This window comes from Temnothorax nylanderi, unplaced genomic scaffold (genome assembly GCF_030848795.1).
Source record: "Temnothorax nylanderi isolate EJ_2023f unplaced genomic scaffold, tnyl_v1.0 TNYL_tig0442_pilon, whole genome shotgun sequence".
In the NCBI taxonomy this organism is placed as follows: domain Eukaryota; kingdom Metazoa; phylum Arthropoda; class Insecta; order Hymenoptera; family Formicidae; genus Temnothorax; species Temnothorax nylanderi.
The window spans coordinates 9,561-35,000 of record NW_027249504.1 but is presented as its reverse complement, the minus strand read 5'-3'; the positions used below and the strand labels follow the sequence as shown (position 1 = coordinate 35,000).

Here is a 25,440-nt window from a genome sequence, read left to right as displayed (position 1 = left end):
GCGCTCGAGCGCGCGAAATCTCTTTAATGCTAATTCCCTCGTACCGACGAAGCAAGGATTATCCTTTGTGAAGGGATATGATACCACGAACCGGCCAGATGCAGGGTCCCGACGCGTAGTCCGCGCGAACAGCTCCTCGCAATGTCTGTCTTCCTGCGAGTACGGCGGAGACGCGGGGATCTCGTCCAACTGCCAGAAACGACTAAGCGATGCATCCAAGGACTCAAGTGTCACAAATGAGTGGGTAGACTGAGGTGCCTGTTCCGACACGGCGCCGACCAGGACCCAGCCGAAGACCGTATTAAACGCGTCCGGTTCACCCTTCCTTCCCACGCGACGACCGTCCCGAAGTAGCGACGCGAAGCCTTCCGCCCCAAGCAGTATGTCGACGGGACCGAGTTGATGATACAGCGGGTCGGCAAGCTTTAATCCCTCAAGATGTTTCCATGTTCCTCGCTCTACCTGACTGTTAGGCAGCTGGCCGGCGATACGCGGAAGAATCGTAGCCTCTATCGGGAGGCGGATGTCGTCCCGGCCTAGCGCCCAAATTACAAACGAGGTGTTGCCTCGAGCGGCCGCCGCCTTTGTATTATTGACCGCCAGCACCACGGTACGGTGTTTCATCCGACTAAACCCGCCCCTCTGCATACAGCTCTCGGAAGCGAAATTCAGCTGACTGGCGCTATCGAGGAGAACGCGAACCGGAAAGGGGTTTCCGTGGATGTCGATGGCCTCGGCCTGCACGGTCGACAACAATACGACCAAATTTGACCTTGCCGTGCTTGTCATGGTGACGAGGGGCTCGCTCGTTGGCGGCGGCGAACTTTGCTCGTTCGCGGGTTCGTCGTTCGCGGGGGTGCTCGCTGAGCTCGCACTCCGCTCAAAATGTAGCAGCGTATGGTGCTTATTCCGGCACGACCGGCACGTCCCCGTCGATGAGCAGTTGTCGGTGCCATGACCCGCGCGAAGGCAATTAATGCACAGGTTCGCGGTCTTCGCCGTTGAGTGTCTTTCCCTAGGGGACAGTTTCAGGAACTGCGGGCACTTGTAAACGATATGTTGCCCCTTGCACACCGGGCAGTCCTTTGTGTTCGTCACAAACGCCGAGGCCGATGCGGAACCCTTCGGCGTAGGTGACGGCGACTGCGCGAAGCTCGATATGCCCGACACGGACGCGAGAACTCGGCAATGCTCGGTAAGGAATCGTATGAGTTGCGTATATTTGCTCATCTCTTCGGCCCGATGCTCGGACTCGAATTTTTCTCGAAGCAAACGAGGGAGCTTCCCTAGCAAGAATTTAAGAAGGAGGTAGTCCCAGGCGTCCGTAGGAAACCCTAATAAGTTTAACGCCCGCGTGTTCTCGACGAACGTATCTACGAGCGTGCGCAGGGGGGCGGCCGATTCCGACTTCAACGGCTTGGCGTTCAACATCGAGTCCACGTGGTAGTCCGCCAAGTCGCGTTTGTTCTGATACCGCGAAACCAGAGAGTCGTAAGCGATCGTGTAATTGTCGGCGGAGAGGGGGAGGTTTTTTACGACATTGAGCGCCTCTCCCTTTAACGACGCCACCAAGTACTGATACTTCTCCATAAAGGAGAGGTCTCGATTTTCGTGGATCGAGGCGTTTAACAACGCGATAAACGAGGGCCAAAGGGCGAGGTCCCCCGTGAATTGCGGGAGCGGGATCTTGGGTAGTTTGATCGACGACGTCCGAGCCGGCGCCTGAAGGTTCGAGGTGGACGCGTGATCTGCGCCCACGAATTTCTCATAACGACAGATCACCCCGAAACGCATCGTGTCGAACTCCCTCCGAATTATATCCTCCGCGGCGAACTCCTCGTCCGAGGCGTTTTGAATAACTTTAAGATGGGCCGCTTCAAAGTCTCCAATCAATCTAGCCACGGTAGGATAACGGACTAAGAAACCCGGTCGTTGGGCTACGTTCTCCGCGGCGAGCATTGTGGATCTCCCTCATGCGTTGCACGCAGAGCTCGCGCCTAATAACCTGGGCCCGGCTCATGATGATCGCGTGTCAAGATCCGAGTTAGGGCACAAACACAGAGACCGACGAAAAGAACGACTGACCCTGAGCTTGGAAAGCCAGAAAGACAAAACAACGGTCTTGCCCGCCAAGGTGACGGGTAACGGTCTCGTCCGAATTCTTCACTTGAGCGCGCGGCAGAGCATCGCGAAATCGACGATTTACGTAAAAAATATGTGAAGGTTTGCAAGAGGCGAGGTCAGGCACGGGCTTGACAGCGAGGAAGATGTTGCAAGGAATGCACAAGGTTAAAGGCGTTAACAATAACAAATCAAGTATCAGATATATCACCAATCAAATGTACTATTCGGTTGGCACAGGCAATCGGCTGCAGCGAAATATGCACTCCGGTATCTATATGTTGTGGTCAGACCGAAATTGCAACGATGCGATATGTGGCGCGCTATATCGCGGCACCAGCGGTACGTACGACGGTAGCAATACGCGACGCGAGCAACGATCCGTGATACCAGCAACAATTATTTCTTTCAATTAGATCGCGAGGTCTAATGATCGCCGCGAGCTTTATCAGAGTGCTGAATATTTCGCACCGAGAGCCAGTGTCAACAACAGTGTTCTCGATCGATGGCAATATTCGTAATTCCACGGTCGGAATAATACTTTCGAGTCGCATCGAATCGACCCAGCAACAGCGAGAAGGCAGGATCACGCGTGTTATTGCGCGCGAGTCTATGCCGAAAAACTTGTTTACACGCGCCCGGCCCGTGACCGCGCTCCGGGGCCGCCGCCGGCGAGGCGAAACGTGTGATTTGGCCGAGAATGTTCCCGATCCGAATATTCCGGCCACTAATTGAATCTCGATTAATTCGCGTCAAATGCGAGGTTCGCAATTAATCGCAGATAACGGCTTGGTACGTGTTCTGCGAACACGAGCTCCGCGCGAGTAGGTATCGCGCGAATCGCGCCTTGTAACGCGCCACGCGCTATTGCAATTCGCGATTTAATGCAGATAACGACGAGCGAGGACTCACGCGGTATTCTCGTCGTGTGTTGCGAACGGGAGATATCGCGCAAAATAGTAACACGCCGCGTGTTATTGCACCTCGGTTATGAACGCGAAGTTAATGAGCGAATGAGCGAGGCAAGCGATGTAGCGAGAGGTCGGCGGTATTTTCTACACGCGAAAATCCGGCTCGAAGGACCAATGTCTCGGGGGGGTGTTAGGCCCCCGGTTGCGAGTCGGTCTAAATATTGCTCGAAGGACCAGGGGGGTGGTAGATCCCCTCGCGATTGATGTACGGCGAAGGCACGCTGGGCGCATGCAACGCGTAAGCGAAATTAAGCGAAATCGTAAGCGACTCACCGTGGGTGGCCGGCTACGGTTCCTCGCCGTTGTCCGTTGCGTGGTGAAAAAATTTACATACTTAAAAATTGTGAGGAAGTAATGTGCAAGTTTCTACTTGCCCACTTAAAAACTAAAGCAATATGTAGGTTTCTACTTGCACACTTAAAAATAATTTACATACTTAAAAATTGTGAGGAAGTAATGTGCAAGTTTCTACTTGCCCACTTAAAAACTAAAGCAATATGTAGGTTTCTACTTGCACACTTAAGAACTATGAGTAAGCAATGTGCAAGTTTCTACTTGCACACTTAAGAACTATAAGTAAGCAATGTGCAAGTTTCTACTTGCACACTTAAGAACTATGAGAAAGCAATGTGCAAGTTTCTACTTGCACACTTTTTTTTGCTTCCTCATAGAGGAAGCTTTGTTTTCGTAAATTTCATATATGAACCTTTGATTGCGCATAAAGTTGGGTCTAGTCAATCAAATTTAAATGAATTATATATGAAATAGGGGTAGAAGAAACCAACGAAGAGATTGGTTTTTGAGTTTTTTCTGCCAATATGTTCAGATCGTTGTAAAACGTCGAAATATCGCCTTAAAAAAATGTCCGTATGTATGTATGTATGTATGTGCACATTTGATGTTGTGGTTGCTCTAACTTCCGCAAATATTGAGATATCGGGTTGTTTTTTTTTTTAATCGATAGAGTCTCGTTCGAAAAAGGTTGGTATTGAATTTGGTGATGATTGGTAAAGGGGTTCTTTTTTAAAAAAATTTTTAATTTTTTTAGAAATGTCCGTGGTTGCTCTAACTTCAGCAAATATTGAGATATCGGGCTGTTTTTTTTTTTTAATCGATAGAGTCTCGTTCAAGGAAGGTTGGTATTGAATTTGGTGATGATCGGTAAAGGGGTTCTTTTTTATAAAAATTTTAAATTTTTTTAGAAATGTCCGTGGTTGCTCTAACTTCAGCAAATATTGAGATATCGGGCTGTTTTTTTTTTTAATCGATAGAGTCTCGTTCAAGGAAGGTTGGTATTGAATTTGGTGATGATCGGTAAAGGGGTTCTTTTTTATAAAAATTTTAAATTTTTTTAGAAATGTCCGTGGTTGCTCTAACTTCCGCAAATATTGAGATATCGGGCTGTTTTTTTTTTAATCAATAGAATCTCGTTCAAGGAAGGTTGGTATTGAATTTGGTGATGATCGGTAAAAAGGTTCTTTTTTAAAAACATTTTAAATTTTTTTAGAAATGTTCGTGGTTGCTCTAACTTCCGCAAATATTGAGATATCGGGCTGTTTTTTTTTTAATCGATAGAGTCTCGTTCAAGGAAGGTTGGTATCAGGGTTGGCATGTTTTAAATAATTTGTTTAAAACTGTCTGATTAAAACTGATTTAAAACAGTGAACACTGTTTTAAACATTTTTGTTTTAAACAGTTTTAAACTACTGTTCAGAACTGTTTAAAACACTGCAATTAAAAACATGTGATTATTTAGAAAAAATTGCAAAAAAACAAAAACTAAACTTTTATTTAGTTTTTTATCTATATTATTTATGTAGCATATAAATATAAAGATATATATACTAAAATAAAAATTAAAAATGATAAGATGGGTATTATTCTATTATTTTAGCAGAATATTTATTTTTAGATATTAAATAACAGTCATCACAATAAAGACTACTTAACTTAGTAGATATTGAATGACTTTACATTTTAGCAGTTTAAAATAATAGTACATAGCAGGTACATTTTAGCATTTTAAAGTAATAGTGTATAGCAGGTAGCAGGTCAGTAGTTCGTAGTTGTAGTTATTGATATTTAATATATTCAATTAATCTTTATTTCACTCCCCTTCCGGGGTTGGAAAGGCGTTTTTTTCAGTAAAAACGTTCCCAAAAACCTTTACAATTTCTGCTATACAAATAAAATCATATACATTATACATTCAATCATTAATCATATACATTTTATATCTATAATATAATTTTTCTTATTTCTTCTTTCCCCGACCTGGTCATTGAGCGACCTCACATCTCATTTCCCTTCCCTTCGTCTTCCATCCGGCACCCTTCTGGTCATCTCTTTCAGTTTCCTTTAATTCCGCACCTCTCTGACTTCCTCCTTTCTGTCACTGCTCTTCCCTTTTCTTTCCGGCTCTCTCCCTCCTTTTGTTCGACGCCTTCTTTCTTTCTTATTCTACGTTCACTCTGCAAATAACTGTATTAAAGATTATTCTTACATTCTTACAATCTTACCTCCTTCTCCCCTTCCTCTCCCTTAATGCTTCTCTCTTTATCTCCCTTCATCTCTCCTTTCCATCCTAAATTTCTCCTATTCTTTTTTCTTCCTATCTGCTTCGTCCTCGTCCGTATCCATAAGGAGATTCGCCTCCATCCTTTTCGCTCTTTCTTCCTCCGCGGTCCTCTTTGGCCTCCCGCTTTCCTCTCCTCTCCTCTCTTTTCTCCTTTCTTTCTCCTCTCTTTCTCTTACCCTCGTTTCCACCGACTTGTCCTCGTCCATTTTCACCCTCAATCCGCTCTCTTCCTTTCTCTTTGCATCCAATACCTTCCGCTTATCCTCTTCAACAAAAATCATCAGTATTATTCTCTAATCTTTCTGACTAACTTGCCGCTGTATTAGCCTGCCTTCTTCTTCTCTCCAGTTCTGCCATCCATTTCTCTCCCTCTCCTTTTACTATTCAGTATCCTTATGATCTTCTCGCCAATTCCTTCTGGCTTCTCCTCCTCCTCTCCTCTTGTGCACCGCTCTAACACATGCTCCCATGTCTCTGGTTCTGCACCACATATTCTACAGCTTCTTTTCTCTATTGGTTCCCAATATCTTCCACCTCTCATCTCATTACCTAGCCTAAATCTCGCTATCCTGATCATGGACTTCTCTTTCCCTTTTTTCTCTAGGTATTCTGGCCTTCTGATTTTTGCTATCTCCCTGTACCACCTGTTATATCTAGACTCTCTTACTCTTTCATCTCTCTCTTGACTCTGAATGTCTTTGTCTCTTCTTGTTATCTCCTCTATACTGCTCCAGCCATTTCCTCTTTTCCTTTCTATCTCCTCAGTTGCGTATCCTCTTTTTTCATAGAAGCTCTTTCTCTCTTCTTCCCAATTTGCCTTTTCCTTCCTGACATTCCCTTTTATTTCTTTCCAGCATTCTCTTGCAATCTCATTTCCCTTTCCCCATTCCAGTTTTTCCTCGTATTTTATCGCCCTTTTACCAGCACTTACTCTCATTCTGTCCCTCTTGGTTTCCTCCCTTATCATGTATCCGGGTGTGCTCCAGTCTAGGCCCAATGTCCACCTTATATACCTTTCGTGCATTCTTTCTATTTTCTCTCTCTCTTTCCATTCCCACACTTCTGCTCCATATAAAGCTATGCTTGCTACCAGCGAATCGTATAACTTAATTCTTCTTATCCAGTCTCTTCCAAATAACCTTTTTCCTATTCCCCAAACCTGTCTCATTGCTATGGTAGCTTTTCTTACTCTTTCGTTTATATGCGCCTCCTGTCTTCCGTTCTTTTGGAATGTGTAGCCTAGATAGCAGAATTCCTTTACCTCCTCTATTTCTTCTCCCTTCCATTTCCATTCCATTTTCTTCATGTTACCTCCTCCCTTCCTGAATCTCATTACCTTTGTTTTCCCTACATTCACTCTCAGCTTTTTTCTGTCGAAATATTTCTCCAGTCTTTTCATCATCCTCTTCATCTCCTCTTCGTCCTCTGCTATAGCTACTACATCGTCTGCGTATGCTAACGTCCAAAATTTTATTCTCCCTACTACCACGCCTCCATCTTGCCCCCTCCTCATTGTTTCCTCTAAGTCTGCCAGCAGCAGTATAAAGAGCATAGCGCTCGGCGGGCATCCCTGTCTGACTCCTTTGACCGTCCAGAAGCATGATCCCTTTTCTCCTTTCACTCTTACCACGCTTCTTGTCTCTTCGTACAGATCTTCTATCCTAGTTCTCAGCTGTTCACTAATCCCTTCTCTTTTCAGTACCTCCCAAATTTTTTCTCTGTTCACGGAGTCGAATGCTGTTTTCAGATCAATAAATGCTGCCACTAGCTTCCCTCTTTTTTTGCTAACAGCCTTTCCAATTACATAATTCAGTGCGTATATATTCTCCATTGTACCCCTTCCTTTCCTGAACCCTGCCTGTGTTTATGGTAATATTCTTCTTTCTTCCGCCTCCTTCTCCAATCTTTTCGGCAAAATTGCCGCGTATATTTTGTAGTTTGTGTTCATTAATGTCACCCCTCTGTAATCTTGTGTTTCTTTTCCTTCTCCTTTCTTTACTATTGGTACTATTATACCTTCTTTCCAGTCTTCTGCTATTTCTTCTGTCCTCCACGCTGTATCACATACCTCCCATATTTTTTCCTTCAATCTCTCTCCTCCATATATCCATACCTCATTTGGCAATCCATCCGTACCTGCTGCTTTCTTTTCTTTCATTTCTTTAATTACTTCTTCCACTTCCTCTCTTCTTATTCCTTCCTGCTCCTCTTTGCTACCCATTCTTTCCTCTCCCTTCCTGTCTTTTTCACGCGGTTTCACAGTTACTCCTTCCAATAGCTCCATGAAGTGTTTATTCCATTGCTCCTCCGTTATTTCTTCGCAAACCTCTTTTCTTACCTTCCTTTCTCTGTTTATAAATCTCCATACTTCCTTCTCGCTAGTTGCTTCTCTCGCCTCTTTTATAACTCTCTCCCTTTCTATCTCTTTCTTCTCTTTTATTTTCTCCTCATATTCTTTTTTCTTTAGAATGTACCTCTTTTTATCTACTTCTCCCTTCCTCCATTTAACTAGTTTCTCTCGTGCTTCTCTCCTTAGTCTAAAGCCTTGTGTACACGATACTAGAAATCGGTCCGAGTTTCGATTTAAGCCAATGAAACTGCTGCTTTTCTGTAAGAGCTGCAAGTTGATTGGCTTAAATCGAAACTCGGACCGATTTCTAGTATCGTGTACACAAGGCTTTACACATTCACTATCCCACCATCTGCTTTTTTTCTTCGATCTCTGGTCTTCTCTTATTTCTTTCCAAACAGCAGCCTGTTTTATCTCTCTATACACAGAGAGGTTAGATTGACATGTAGACTGTGCGTGTGTCTTGCGTTTTGCGAACTGCGGCCTATGTAGACCGGGCTTAACGGCGCGCCTTATTTCTCACAGCCTCCGCCGTTAGCGTTTTCAATTTTTTAAATTTTGGCAACGTTATTTATATATTTACAGTTTAATGTTACGCTAGCGAAAAATTTAAATGCCTGATAGCGTTTTTTTTGGCAGAACTGGTGCGCACTCAGTGCACATTAAAGCCGTCGTACACAAATCAACGTAAAGTGTATGTTTAATATAAACGGGTTAAGTCACGAAAGCCTCTATACTTTATTGTACTATTTGGTAAAATATGTATTGGGTATTTTATCAATCAAAATATTTGCATTTTACTTTAAATATTAAAGATTAAATCAGTGTACAACGGCTTTAATGTGCACTGAGTGCGCACTAGTTCTGCCAATGAAAAACGCTATGACATTATTATTACTTATGGATGCTCCGCACATATTTTAAATCTTCTTGCATAGATCAAAGCTATCAAGTGTTTTTTTTGCTTGTTTAAAACATGTTTTTTTTGTTTAAAACATGTTTTTTTTATACCTTAGTTTAAAACACAAATAAAACATAAAACATTGTTTTAAACAAAAAAACAATGTTTTTTGTTTAAAATAAAAAAAACATGTTTTTTGCCAACCCTGGTTGGTATTGAATTTGGTGATGATTGGTAAAGGGGTTCTTTTTTAAAAAAATTTTTAATTTTTTTGGAAATGTCCGTGGTTGCTCTAACTTCCGCAAATATTGAGATATCGGGCTGTTTTTTTTTTTAATTGATAGAGTCTCGTTCAAGGAAGGTTGGTATTAAATTTGGTGATAATCGGTAAAGGGGTTTTTTTTTAAATTTTAAATTTTTTTAGAAATTTCCGTGGTTGCTCTAACTTCTGCAAATATTGAGATATCGGGCTGTTTTTTTTTTTTTAATCGATAGAGTCTCGTTCAAGGAAGGTTGGTATTGAATTTGGTGATGATCGGTAAAGGGGTTCTTTTTTAAAAAAATTTAAAATTTTTTTGAAATGTCCGTGGTTGCTCTAACTTCCGCAAATATTGAGATATCAAAAAACAGTGCGAAACAATAAATCTAGGCACAAATAATTGAGAAAAATATAATACTTAAGAAAAATAATCTCGAAATCAAAATAATATCCACGTATATACATTAATCTTAACAGATTTTAAGATAATGGGTTTTTTTGGTAGGAGAAAGGAAATGTTTATGCATACCCCTTGTGACGGTCCTGTTATTATGTAACTATGTTTACATAATATGTTAAATAAAAAAAGACTGTATAAGCTGATAGTTTCACATATTAATCTCATTTTAGTAATCTGTGATTACGAGGCGTTTGAATATTTAAATATATATTTTGGAAGATATATTTAACGGTCATATTTGTCGAAATGGAAGATTTTGATAAAGGAGTTTACGAAATATATACAAGTAGTGAAGAATGTAGAAAAGGTAATAATTAATAAATAATAATATAAATAATAATTTAATTTTTAGAATAAACAATAATATTCTTTAAATTATTTAGTTTTAGATGATAATATGGACCAAAAACTTCTTGAAATATTGTTAAATTACGAAGAAACTGTAACATCTATGAAATTGATCATAGATGAAATACTTCTAGAGATCATAAAAGAAAAGACAAAAAAACGAAAGCTTGGAAACGAAAATAAAAATAATGTTGAAAAAAATTTACAAAAAAAGCAAGAGGAACACAATAAAAGAAAGAGTAAAAAGAAAAAATAGAGAAAATAGAAACGATAAATTTGTTAAAAATCTGTCAAAAAAATAAGCTATTGGTAAGTGTTCTTAATTTTTATTAAACGTTTGTGAAAGTTATTTAAAGTAATAAATCATTGACAATCATTTAGGACAGACAATGGAATTCATTACCACCATGAAGAAATTATGACCAGCGCGGTAGTAGTAGTGGTCGACGATGTTGAATCCTTAGTAGTAGCCTAATCATTTCCTCCACTTGGAACAAGACTGATAGCCGGGTCACTGCTGCTAGTTTCGCTTTTTAAACTGGGCAAATTAGCTGGAGGATGCCGTGCCAAAGGCACCTTTCCAAGACTTTGCATTCCACGTTTGCGCGGTAATGTATTTTTCTGCTGCTTCGCGACCGCGAGAGGATCGTTGTTCACGAGGAGAGAGAAAAATCGCGCGGTCGAGAATTGCTGGATCCCCGGATCGCTCGCGGTTTCTCTCCGTCCGCCGATCCGATGCGTAGGTTACTCCTCGAGGAAATGGTGGTACGCGCCCCCGGGGAGTTCACCGATATTATACAGTCGATGGCAGCAGAAGTATACAAAGTATGAATCGTAACGATGTAGTGTTTTTTAAATCATTTTTGCTTAAAAGATCAAAATTTGCTCTAGGATTTTTGGTATCCAAATTTCTATGACAGCAGAAACTTGAAGAGTAAAAATCTTAGAAATTTTCTATATATGTCTTAATTAGATAATAAAATTATAATAAACGATTTTTTAATAAAAAATAGCAAAATGTAATTATCTTAAATTCAATTTAATTATTTTTGGCAGTTACATACGAACTATAATAAAATACTATTACAATAGTACTATAACGGTATGTATTTAATAATAACAACTAGCAATTCTTGGTAACTGAATCCTTGCTGCCCGAACTTTAGACAAATTTAAATATTTGTTCGCGTTACATAAATTGATTATAGATCCAATGTCCATTTCTATCTTTGCATTAGCACAAGAGTAATAATAAAAATATGGCCACATCATGGCTATCTACTTGAACCTGTTATAACGTCAACTAACTTATGGAACTTTACACGTTTTATAACATCTTTAGAATGCAAAAAAGGAAAATAAATATCTAATGAAATATAATAAATCACAAAATGTATCATCTGTGGTAAGAAAGAATGGCGGTTGCCCATAAGAGACATTGCCAAATCCATCTCGTCCTGGACTTGGGTCGGGCCAATATCCCCTAATAAATCATTATTATACGTAATAGTGATTTATTACGGGATATTGTTGTGTGTACATTTTCATTGCTCCTCTCGTTCCCCTTATATTTCCTCTTCCGCGAAATCCTCCTCTTCTGCGATTTCTTCCAGCTCTCTGCCATCTTTTTGCTATATAACAAACAAATTTATTTTAGAAATTAAGAGCGAGCAAACTCGGCCTAGTCAAAAACACTAAAAGATTGACTACCATGTAATTCGAAAATTAACTGTATTTTAAGATTAATTGTACTTACGTTTTATTGGTTGCGGAGTTGTTAAAGCTGCCGGTATCGATGTTGTTGATGACGTTATCGGTGCTGATGTTGATGGTGCCGGTGTTGATAAAGCTGCCGGTACCGCTGTTGATGGAGCTGCCGGTGCCGATGTTGATGGAGCTATATAACAAACAAATTTATTTTAGAAAATAAAAAGCGAGCAATCTCGGCCCAGTCAAAAACGCTAAAAGATTGACTACCATGTAATTCGAAAATTAGCTGTATTTTAAGATTGATTGTACTTACGTTTTATTTGTTGCGGAATTGTTGAAGCTGCCGGTGCCGGGGTTGATAAAGCTGCCGGTGCCGGTGTTGAGGGAGCTGCCGGTGCGGATGATGGAGCTGCCGGTGCGGATGATGATGGCAATGGCAGTGGCTGAGTTACGGCGGCGAGTTTCCGCCGTAACTCAGCAATCTCCGCCTTCAATAGTGCCATTTTTATCTGTTCCGCATTTCTATCAGGCATATCTTTATCCTATAAAATAAATAAAAAATTCAGTCGGAGCGAGACCGACTCATTAAATGTTACAAATATAAATGTATACTTAAGCAAAAAAATTCGCCGATTGAAAGATGCGGACTTTTCTTCTTCGTATTTTTCGCGATAGTAGATAGTTTTTTATTTTTCACGGCTTATTGCAATATGCACAACTTCCCTTCTTATAAAATCGATAGTACGTATTATCCATATACGATTATCGAACTAGGATTATCGACTGAAATATGGTATTATCGTGATCTATTTGGTTAATGATTGTGGATGCGTAATCTTCTATATCTTATGCGGATATCTTCTATATCTTATATCAAAAATTCCATATAGTCTTGTAAACCTTAAACTGTATTTTTTTAAAGAATATATTTTATGACATCGAATTTGGCAAAGTATCGAGTGATTATATCTGGATCGTGGGATTGCACTGCAAAAGTTTGGCTTGAATACACTTCTTAAAAATTATTAATATATCGAGATAAAGTATCGCTTTTATATGTTATTGTAATGCAATAAATATATAAATTGAATAAATTCTTGTACTGATTACAGAGACGTATGTTGATATCTGGTACAGAAGATGGCGAATTTCAAAAATATCGAGGTAAAGTATCGCTTTTATATGTTATTGTAGTGCAATAAATATATAAATTGAATAAATTCTTGTACTGATTACAGAGACGTATGTTGATATCTGGTACAGAAGATAGCGAATTGTGTTTATGGAGTATGAATAATTACAATTTACAATCTACTATTAAAGGTAAATATTTTTTTTCTTCAAGTTATCCTTAAAATTGTAAAAAAATGGTCATGTTAAATAGTAATATGCACATAGACAAAAAAAATTGCAACAAGATATAAATTTACGCAAATTTTACATCTTTATTTATTTAATCATTTGTAGGCTTCAGTTATAAAACGAAAATAAGGATACTATTATTTATTAATATTTATTAATATCTATTGATTGTTTGTTGTCTAAAGGCCATACATGCAGAGTAAACGCGATAACGTTCGATAAACAATGCAGTAGCATAATATCATGTGCAGAAGAAAAAAAGTATTAAATATTATCAATGTTCGAACAAGTACACAGATATATTTCGTCAATTTATTTTCTACCCCTATATATATATATATAAATATATTTCTTTTAAATTTGGTTAATTAGAACCAACTTTATATGCAATCAAAGGTTTATATATTTCGTCGTTAAAAAAATATATGTAAAGTCTTCATCGATGTGACCCCTGCTAAAAATTTTACAGAGGGTCAAAGATAAAAAAACAGTTTTTCGCGAATATTTCTATATTTATTCAGTCCCATTACAAAATTTGTAGCTTATCAAATTCTCTACAAAAAATGTTCTATAAGTTTTTTTTGTAAAAGGAATACTTTTCACGTAATAAATTTTGCAAGATATACGCTGCACGGTACGGAGCGCGCTGACAGACGTCAAATAAATTGAAGCGTCGCACGCGCGTACAAAAAATGTCATATTTTTTTAACGAATCATCGTACAGAAATGATCAAAGAATCGTTGAAAAGCAGAAACTTTCAGCTTCTTAATGCAATTTTGTTCGTTATCCTATGATAATTTTTGAAAATTCGATGGTTTTAACAAATTGTTACATGCATTTTTTGCCTTTTTTAAATAAAATTTTGTAGAGAATTTTATAAGCTACAAATTTTGTAAAACCATTTTTCCCGTAGGACTAATGAATAAAGAGATATTCGCGAAAAACTGTTTTTCTTTACTTTTAACCTTCTATAAAATTTTTAGCAAAGGTTACATCGATAGGGATCTCGTAAAATAGTCACTTTGCGATGACCTTACCTTGATAGTTTCATATGTAGAGCAGGGGGTGCAAACTCACTCTTGGAAAAGAGGGGGACGCTTTTCAGCGCCTCTATCCTTGGACTCGGAAACCGAACTAAATCGGTCACGTGACGAAGAGTGGGGATACACCACACACACTACATACCTCACATGCATACCACACATACATACCTCACGTATAGTATCCATTAGTATGCTATAAGTTTTATTAAAATTTGTAATAAGATCAAAAGTTTTATATTTTAATTTGTTTATTGATATAATTAATGTTTACATATATCTCACAAAAATTGTCTCACAAAATTGTCTCACAAAAATTGTCTCACAAAATTATTAAATTACAAAATTGTTATTTTATTCAATCCAAGTGATATCTACCTCGAAAAAACCTAAATAACAAGTGGTATCTATTAAAAAAAAAATACGTGAAATCATTTAATACTGCGCCAATTACAAAGAGAGAATATATATATATATATATATATATACCTTAACAAAATTATTATTATATCACGAAATTGCGTTACCAAACTCAATCCAAGTGATATATACCTTAACAAAATTATATCACAAAATTGTTTTACCTAACTCAACCTAAGTGATATGTTATTTCAAAAAAATATATGAAATCTTTAAATTACGCCAACTACAAAGAGAATATATATATTGCTTTGAAAAATAATTGTAGTGCAACTACTCTTAAAAAATAAAACAAAATTGTGTTACCTAACTCAACCCAAGTGGTATGTATCTTTGTATTCCTGAGGATCTTTCTATCAACCCAAGTGGTAGTAGTTTTAATTCTCCTTGATAAAATTATAATATTACAAAGAATCATTTAATCATTTTAATCACAAAGAATTAAAGAGGTAACATTATAAAATAAAAATATTTAATTAAAATAAAATAAATAAATTTTTCTTGTAAAAAACTTGGCGCTGCTTTTTTAAGATTAATCTAGACAAACTTGCATAGGTGCATAAGCATATGCATAAAGAGATGGATTGGTCTATTTCCTTTTGCACATATATATGAACCAATCAATTTCTTACGCTTATGTTTATGCGCGATGCAAATTTGTCTGGATAGACTTTAAAAAAGCAGCGCCAAGTTTTTTACAAGAAAAATTTATTTATTTTATTTTAATTAAATATTTTTATTTTATAATGTTACCTCTTTAATTCTTTGTGATTAAAATGATTAAATGATTCTTTGTAATATTATAATTTTATCAAGGAGAATTAAAACTACTACCACTTGGGTTGATAGAAAGATCCTCAGGAATACAAAGATACATACCACTTGGGTTGAGTTAGGTAACACAATTTTGTTTTATTTTTTAAGAGTAGTTGCACTACAATTATTTTTCAAAGCAATATATATATTCTCTTTGTAGTTGGCGTAATTTAAAGATTTCATATATTTTTTTGAAATAACATATCACTTAGGTTGAGTTAGGTAAAACAATTTTGTGATATAATTTTGTTAAGGTATATATCACTTGGATTGAGTTTGGTAACGCAATTTCGTGATATAATAATAATTTTGTTAAGGTATATATATATATATATATATATATATATTCTCTCTTTGTAATTGGCGCAGTATTAAATGATTTCACGTATTTTTTTTTTAATAGATACCACTTGTTATTTAGGTTTTTTCGAGGTAGATATCACTTGGATTGAATAAAATAACAATTTTGTAATTTAATAATTTTGTGAGACAATTTTTGTGAGACAATTTTGTGAGACAATTTTTGTGAGACAATTTTGTGAGATAATTTTTCGATTGAATTTACAAAATACATTGCGTGTACTTGGCACTTTTTTTTACCTTTTTTGAAAAAGGTAATTTTGTACTGATATCACCTATTTTGTAGTGTTAAGCAAGGATCTGCAAAACATTTTTATTTTTTATTTTTTAATTATTCACAAAATTAGCAATAACAACAAATACATAAAAATTAATAATATTTAAGTAAAAGTAAATTATACATTTCTCACAAAAATTGAAGGAACACTAAATTTATCTTAAAAAATAGGCAAAACTCGAGCAGCGGTAACTTTGTTAAAAATGAATAAAATTTAAATTTCAAGCTTAAAACCTCTACTTTCGAAAGGTTACTATTATTCGTCCAATTTTTATTATGTCTAGACATAATTTTAATTCAGCGGATTTTTATTATGTCATGACATAATTTTAATTCTGCCGCTAGGGAATTTTTAAGTCGATTCTTATGAATCAAGCTTGAATTTGATGTCTAGGTGTCCCAGGTTGCCGATAACGAGGTCCACATAGTGCGCTCCATAGTTTTCGGTGTCCAGGTGTATTAATACCTTGAATTCGATGTCCACGTGTTTCAGGTTGCCGATGACGGGTTCCAGATAGTGCGCTCCATAGTTTTCGGTGTCCAGGTGTAATAATACGTTGAATTCGATGTCTAGGTGCCCCACGTTGCCGATGACGAGGTCCACATAGTGCGCTCCGTAGTTTTCGGTGTCTACGTGTATTAATTCCTTGAATTTGATATCTACGTGTCCTACATTCAGATTTAAAGTTATTAATACACCTAGACACCAAAAACTACAAAGCGCACTATGTGAACCTCGTCATCGGCAACCTGAGACACGTAGACATCGAATTCGAGGTATTATTACACCTAGACACCGAAAACTACGGAGCGCGCTATCTGGACCTCGTCATCAGCAACCTGGGACACCTAGACATCAATTTCAAGGTATTAATACACGTAGACACCGAAAACTACGGAGCGCACTATGTGGACCTCGTCATCGGCAACCTGGGACACCTAGACATCGAATTCAAGGTATTAATACACGTAGACCCCGAAAACTACGGAGCGCACTATCTGGATCCCGTCATCGGCAACCTGGGACACGTGGACATCGAATTCAAGGTATTAATACACGTAGACACCGAAAACTACGGAGCGCACTATGTGGACCTCGTCATCGGCAACCTGGAACACCTAGACATCGAATTCAACGTACGATTACACCTAGACACCGAAAACTATGAAACGCACTATCTGGATCCCGCAATCGGCAACCTGGGACACGTGGACATCAAATTCAAAGTATTAATACACGTAAACACCGAATACTACGGAGCGCACTATGTGGACCTCGTCATCGGCAACCTGGGACACGTAGACATCGAATTCAACGTATTATTACACCTGGACACCGAAAACTATGAAGCGCACTATCTGGACCTCGTCATCGGCAACCTAGGATACCTAGACATCGAATTCAAGCTTGATTCATAAGAATCGACTTAAAAATTCCCTAGCGGCACTTTCTGCCAAGCGTAGGGTTCCTTCTTTTCCGGCAGCGGTGGTAATACGATGTAAGGATACGAAATCTCTCCAGATAAACATGAAGCAATTGACTAAATATGTATTATATATACCTAATTTACCTAAATAGAAATCTTCCTCCTGACCGATAAGTCTATCGACCTAATTTAATTTACCTACTAGATCGATCGAAATACGCGCGCGATATCGAAACTGGCGATACCTGCGCCGCCAGCGTCGAAAAAGTGAAAGTGACGCGACTCCAGCCAATGAAATGATGGCATGGCATGATGAGAAACGGTCGACGTATCTGAACGACGTATCTTAAAAATAAATTTTCACATTTGGACTTTGCGTCGCAATATCTCCGCTCGTAGGGCACGTAGCGGAATATTATGAGAGAAACCCCCCCCTTTTCGACCCCAAACTATCGATCAAGCCTACTTAGAACTTGATCCGTTCACTCGTTATCGAGATCTCAACATCTCGGGTACTCGCAACCCGTCGCGTCGCGTAAAAGAGTCACGGTCGGTCTCGCTCCGCGTGTACTTGGCACGAGACACTACCGTGTCTCTTGATAAAAATACATTTATAAAAATTACAATACTCTTAAAATTAATTATAAATAAAATAACAATAATGACGATTGAAAAGTGCAATGCAGCATTTTTTCCGTCCCACTTATAACAGACTGCGGACTGTCGAATACACTTTTAATGTATATCCGGTGTGGTTAAAAAAATGTGATGCATAGCACAACGCATCATGAGCCACCATTCACATACTAAAGTGAAAAGTATACATCCATACATCATACATACATTATACACATATCACACATACATCTTGCATACGTACATAACATATAACACATACATTACATAATATTACACACCCAACCATTCACGCAATATATAAATGTAGATAAGTGCAAACATACTATACATAATAATACATACATATCATACATATGTCACATAATAATATAATAAAATATACAAAGATACAAATACATACATTACATAATATCATTACAGACCTAACCATTCACGCAATATAAAAATGTAAACAAGTGCAAAACATACATATGCACAATAATACATACAATTACATATCATACATGTTACATAATAATAAAATATACAAAGGTACAAATACACACATACATTACATAATAATACATACATATATAATATATATACATACATACATAATAATACATATCATATATAATACATAATCATACATACATAATAATACATATCATACATAATACATAATCATACATACATAATACATACACACGTACATACTTAATACTACATATCATACATGTTACATAATAATAAAATATACAAAGGTACAAATACACACATACATTACATAATAATACATACATATATAATATATATACATACATACATAATAATACATATCATACATAATACATAATCATACATACATAATACATACATATCATACATAATACATAATCATACATACATAATACATACACACGTACATACTTAATACTACATATCATACATGTTACATAATAATAAAATATACAAAGGTACAAATACACACATACATTACATAATAATACATACATATATAATATATATACATACATACATAATAATACATATCATACATAATACATAATCATACATACATAATACATACATACGTACATACTTAATACTACATATCATACATGTTACATAATAATATAATAAAATATACAAAGGTACATACAAATAATACACACACACATCACAGAATAAATTGTTCTTTGTAATTATTACATTAACTTTTGTATTTTTTTCTTTTTTACTTGATGTCTATAATTACTTAGCAGCTGTTTTCTTTTACCTTTTCCAAGTTTATACGCTTCACGCTCTTTTCTGATTTTTTTAATGTTCTCAACATGAAGTAAGTCATCACTAAAATCGTCATTTGCACTATGTATTAAATTGTTCTTTTGCTTGCACCACCATGTTAAAATATTTACAGCAATCACACGTACTATTGTTTTAAAAATGTTGTTATGATGTTCCATGCACTCATGCCAGTCTACGTTAATGTTCCAATTTTCAAAATGTTCTAACAGTATTTTGAGAATGTTTCGCCGATGGGATCGCGTCTCTAACAATTTATTTATCCTACATACTATTTGCCTCGCAACAATTGGAAATTCACTATTTCTTAAACTCTCATGACATTCTTCGCAATCGTTAAATTTTTTTGTTATGGCAACAATAATTTCACTTAAATGTTCCGAGAAATATGCTAAACTAGATTCTTCGCAAACAACTATATCACTAAACATTTCATGCGGTTCGTCATCACCACTGTTGTTGTGAACAACATCACACACCTCAGCATTTACAAGATCTCCCTTTAAACACTTTTCTAAGGAAAACATGAAAGAGCCTTCCGCGGTTTCACAATTACCGTGAATTTGACACTGATTTCATGTTGCTTAGTAGTAAAGTTATGAATGAATCTTGAAATTGTCGAGGTGTTGGATTAATATTACGAACCGCATGACTTCTAATCTGTCCAAAAAAATTTTTAATCGGATCTTGATTACAATACCGCGTTTTTAGAATGTTAAAACCGAACACTGAATGTACTATTTTCCAAATTTTTTCGAACCCGTCGATAGTGAACGACCAATTTTTCAAAGATGGCACTGACATACTTTCGTGTGTTACCTTATGTACGTAGCTCATTTTCCGAAGTCGATTTTTTGCGTCCGTCCAGAATGCGTGATGGGCACTGTCTTCTGTCACTGGGGAACGTAGATCATTCTCACTCACTTCACTACCGTTCACTGAATCGAACAGATCATTAAAAAAAAGCACTGTTTCTGCTGTGGTAATTCCTTCTTCAGTATCTATCTTCAGCTGTGAGTCCTTCATTTCCACGATACCTGTAACAGAAAATATGAATAATACGAAACATTTTTATATTAAAGTGATGTATCTTTTCTCTGTGTAATTATTACAATACTTACATTTAGATCTTGTAAACGTCTCAATACAGCTTGCCATCGTTCCACTCAGTACTTGCGTGGCATGTTTTACACGCATTTTCTTAATTTTATCCTCCAGAATATGTTCTTTTGTTATTTTTTTTAATTGTGGACGTATCGTATTCAGATTCTTATCCATTATCCACGCTGTTTTAATCACATCCCACGATGTTATGCGTTTTTCTTTTTCGTCACAGTTTATCGTGAGATCCTTTGTCAAAAGGTTGTTCCTTATACCTTTAATAAGGTGCGGAGGATCGAATAACGGAACAACCTCAACGTTTCCCACTTCAAAAGTTTGAGCTGTTAATAACAACAATTAATTTTGTTAACACATCATGTATTAAGAATGTGTCTGCTGTACTATTACAAAAAATATTGTATAATAATTTACCTTGCTTTCTTTTTTCAAAGTTTCGTTTCATATCCGTCCGTAACAATAATTCCTTAATAGCGGCTACGTTGTGTGAACCTTGGTCACAGACGGTGGCAACGATGGCAAAGCCTGCTTTTGTAATTTTATGAATATGCTCTTTTATGCATCTCATTAGTTGCGCTGTGTTCGTAGCTTTCGCGCAAAAGTTGTAAGAAACAGGCATCTTCCAGCCTGTGTGTAATCCACGTAGCATAAACACTAAAACGTGGTCCGCAACTTTACTTGTGCGATTGTTGCCCCAATCCTCAAGGCCACATATGATATCCCTTCGGCTATCATAGGTGACACTGGATTGTATGGATACCTCGTCCCACATTAGGATGCACACTTTGTCCTTAGCAGACATTTCAAGAGAAATATTCTCCAAATGTCGCAGGATGAAAGGGTTTAATCCAGCGGTCAGAGGTATCTTTTCAAGCGCCAATTACAAAGTTTGTCTCGATGGAATTTGCGGAAAAACATCCCGCAAACGCGAATAAGCACGCTTTCCCATCGTCTTATATAAAGTTAAGGCTAAAGCTTTCTGCTTTGCCTCATATCGATGTCCCTAAAAATGTAAAAAAATGCAAATGACATTGATATCTAAAAAAAATATCAAGAAATGTTAATATATAAATACATAACTATATCTATTACTACTTGTTAAAACATAATTAATGTAAATAGAAATAACTTTTCTACCACATGCAACATATAAGCAACATAGGAACATGCATCTTTATGTAAAGCAAACCCTTTTTATAACTGTAAAACTATTTCAAGAAACGAAATTATACACGAAACAAATTAAGACGACAACTAGATAACATGTCATGTAAAAGAATAAAAAATAGTACAGACAAATACGAGCAATAATAACATTTCATCACATAAACAATATAATGATAAAAATACAAGGAGTCCAGCTTCCAGTAGAAAATCCTTAAATTTAAAAATAAAAGTATAAATGAGGATAGTATAAAGTACATAAATGAGAAATACCATCGCCACTCAGATGTAGTTTCTTAAAAAAAAAGAAAAAAAATGTTTCTTTACTCACTTCGTTTCGTAAATTTAATATTTTAATATTGTTCGTCATGTGGACTCTCTGCATTTCTTCTCCTGTATTATTGTGTCCTTCGCCGTATGATGTATCCTTCAATGGCTCCAATGATGGCAGCGTTGGAAGAAATGCTGCATTGAAAACTCCATTTTCCTATGAATGCTGTTGTATTATGTACACATAGTAACATATATGTGCCTAAACACTTGAATTATTAAAACTCTCTCACATTGTCGCAATATCCGTCATAAGGAAAAAAACCTCGTCATAAGAATCGGCTGCCTATATGAATTGATTATTAAAAGCATTATACAAAAACGTCCGATTAGCTATATTATAGGCCGATTCCCGAGGCGACACCTCCTATACCCCCACTTTGTACCAATTTGTACATGTAATATGTATATATAATGTATGTGAGGTACAAGAGGGTGGCAGTGTGGTCTTGTGGTAAAGCGCCAGACTCGTAATCCCGAGGACCCGGGTTCGAGTCCACCTGACCACAGGAATTTTTATATTCCAAACTGCACCCCCCGCACGAGTGGGGCTCGTGCGGAGAAACTGAGCTATCTTTCGAAGGAGAAATGGAGAAATTAAATTTGAATGTACCTCTTTGTATTTAGAATATAAAGGTCTAGTGGTCTTTTTATTTATCATCTCTTCTATATCCGCGATCAGCTTTGTGTTCTTGATAAAGTTCTAACGACTGCTTTAATCACAAAATCAAATTTTCGAAAATTTGATTTTTTTTATTAAAGCAGTCGTTAGAACTGTATCAAAAATGTCAACAGCGAGCATTGACACTGGTATTGTGTTGACCCAAAACTCCCAAGCTCCCCAAGCTTGACGACCAATTTCAAATTTAATTTCTCCTTACTATGGAGAAAGACCTTTATATAAAATTTCTTTCACTTCTAAATACAAAGAATCAAATTTAATTTCTCCATTTCTCCTCCGAAAGATAGCTCAGTTTCTCCGCACGAGCCCCACTCGTGCGGGGGGTGCAGTTTGGAATATAAAAATTCCTGTGGTCAGGTGGACTCGAACCCGGGTCCTCGGGATTACGAGTCTGGCGCTTTACCACAAGACCACACTGCCACCCTCTTGTACCTCACATACATTATATATACATATTACAAGTACAAATTGGTACAAAGTGGCGGTATAGGAGGCGTCGCCTCGGGAATCGGCCCGAAATGTGCAACTAAATTCCGGCTCTGCGCTACGAAGATGTCTTATAATGGCTGCGTTCAGCAGAAAAAGCTGCTTTGCAACTGTTGTACAAATCGTGAATCTTAATCTTGGTTGAATCTAAGAGCATATACCAATCAGATTCACAAATTTTACAACAGTTGCAAAGTAGCTTTCTCTGCTGAACGCAGTCAATGACATCTCTAATCTATGACATATACATATATGCAAAATATATATCTACCACATATATCTACCTACAACATATACAGGACAGTGAAAATATTTTAGGACGATGTAATATGTCGTAAACAACACATTTCTGAAAAAAATTTCTTTTAACAGTTGTACAGTTTCAATACAGTGGATATACTCCAAAGAGAGCAGATACGCTACAATAATATTATTAAATAAATCTCTTGAATCTATACAACTTTTATAACAAATACATTTTCCAAAAATGTATTTTTTACGAGTTAATTCAATTATCCTGAAACATTTTCACCACCCTGTACAATAACTGTTCAAATAAAACATTTCTATAACATATAACATGCATAATCTACAAAATCTTGATACATTACTATGTAAATTATATAATACAAAAATTGCTTAATAAATTATATAACACAAAAATATAATTAACATTGAATATGTAAGAATACACTTCTTACAATATGTTGTATTACTTCCTGATTTCTGAAATATTTATAACACATGTACAATGTATCATTAATATATAGATATATAATAAATAATAAAAAATAATAAAAAATTAATCTGCTATAATACTTGCTATGAATTTATTGCGTAGTGGACAATTCAATATACAGCGAATAAGGTACTTACAGAAAACACTTGAGTATCTCCGTTATATTGTAATGTTCATGAAAAAAATTACAAAAAAAAATTAAAATTTCTAAAAGGGAAAACGTAATGAGAAAATCGTTCTTTTCCAAATCATTATTTTAACTTTTCCAGTGTTTTTATTATTCATCTTTACTATTCATCTTGTATGCGAGATATTTAGTACATACAAAATAAAAATATTAAACTACAAACATACCTGTGGTGCGTGACGGAAGTTCTGAAATATCATCTCCATGAAAGTCTTCTGGATTCCGGATATCTCCGTAGTAATGCTGTCCCAAGTGTTAATGCTTCCTGCATGACGTTTCTTCTCTCTATTTTTGCGGATGACCAAATTTCTTTTATACAGCATTTTGCGATAACGTTGTACTTTCTGACGAAGATGACGAACATGTACTGTATTGACGTTTATCTTGACTGGCTGTACCTCTCTTGATGTCTGTGGCTCAAAATCAGATTCGCTTATAACATTATGTGAAGTATGCAATGCAGTGTCAATAGCAGCAGAACTGGTGCTAGCTACCGCACTATCAACCGCAATATTTGCATGTGATAAGTGCAATGTTGGCATTGCGTTGTCTTTAAGACGCCGCTTCTGCCCATAAGACACAATCATATCTTCATAAAAATGTAAGCCACAAATTCTTAATTTGGCCTTTACTTCCTGTGGTGCATCTGTAACATAATAAGTAATAATATATTACTTCTATATTAACAATTATGATAAAGAATAAAGAATTATGTATATCCTATTTACATTTATATATATTACTTCTCATTTAATTTACGTGACAAATGTGTTTTTATATTAATTTAATATACAAATAGTATTTAAAAGTTATCAGCTTCTTTGAAACTTACCGATCATGTTGTTTAAACCAACTGCCTTCAACCAAGCTTGCGCTTTGAGATCTTGTGCAGGCAGCCTATGACTCGGAACCTTTGCAGTGTGCATCCTGGCACACAGCATCTCCTCACCATTTTTCCTGAAAATTTTGACTAGTCTTAAACGAAGTACTTAACATTTATAAATATTATACATGCAAGATATGTCATTGTATATAAAAATACTTTTTATTTTATATATATGTGTGTGTGTGTGTGTGTGTGTGTGTGTGTGTGTGTGTGTGTGTGTGTGTGTGTGTGTGTGTGTGTGTGTGTGTGTGTGTGTGTGTGTGTGTGTGTGTGTGTGTGTGTGTGTGTGTGTGTGTGTGTGTGTGTGTGTGTGTGTGTGTGTGTGTGTGTGTGTGTGTGTGTGTGTGTTTAAATAGTGTCACTAAGAATTCTGTTTAAAAATATTAATAGTATTAAGCTACTCTATCTATAGATTAGTATATTTCTTCTACGAGGTTAGTTTTGTTATATGTATACTACACTGCTACTATTACTACTACTGCTAATAATAATAGAAATGTAATAAAATATAGTATATTATCCT

General features: G+C 36.6%; 3 protein-coding genes across 3 annotated transcripts in view; all 3 read right to left on the bottom strand.

The window, feature by feature from the left end:
• LOC139782813 (uncharacterized) overlaps positions 1-1,959 on the bottom strand; it is a 3,453-nt gene extending 1,494 nt beyond the window's left edge. The window contains exon 1 of the mRNA XM_071721894.1: positions 1-1,959. This exon is cut by the window's left edge and continues 1,494 nt beyond it. Coding sequence (XP_071577995.1) covers positions 1-1,959 — 1,959 coding nt within the window.
• Positions 1,960-7,534: 5,575 nt separating this feature from the next.
• LOC139782812 (uncharacterized) lies at positions 7,535-7,954 on the bottom strand. Its single transcript, XM_071721893.1, has one exon. It carries the CDS (start codon positions 7,952-7,954, stop codon positions 7,535-7,537), a length of 420 nt encoding a protein of 139 aa, XP_071577994.1.
• A 15,773-nt stretch (positions 7,955-23,727) lies between these two features.
• LOC139782818 (uncharacterized) lies at positions 23,728-24,972 on the bottom strand. Its single transcript, XM_071721898.1, has 2 exons — positions 24,864-24,972; positions 23,728-24,677 (listed from the first exon to the last, which is right to left on the bottom strand). Exons 1-2 carry the CDS (start codon positions 24,970-24,972, stop codon positions 24,187-24,189), a joined length of 600 nt encoding a protein of 199 aa, XP_071577999.1. The 3' UTR covers positions 23,728-24,186.
• Positions 24,973-25,440: the final 468 nt, after the last annotated feature.

Coding starts and splice junctions, on each gene's coding strand:
- LOC139782812 (XM_071721893.1), bottom strand. CDS start 7,954: ATGGAGCTATTGGAAGGAGTAACTGTGAAACCGCGTGAAAAAGACAGG.
- LOC139782818 (XM_071721898.1), bottom strand. CDS start 24,972: ATGCTGTGTGCCAGGATGCACACTGCAAAGGTTCCGAGTCATAGGCTG. Junction 24,678..24,863: donor TGGTTTAAACAACATGATCG/GTAAGTTTCAAA, acceptor ATTATGTTACAG/ATGCACCACAGGAAGTAAAG.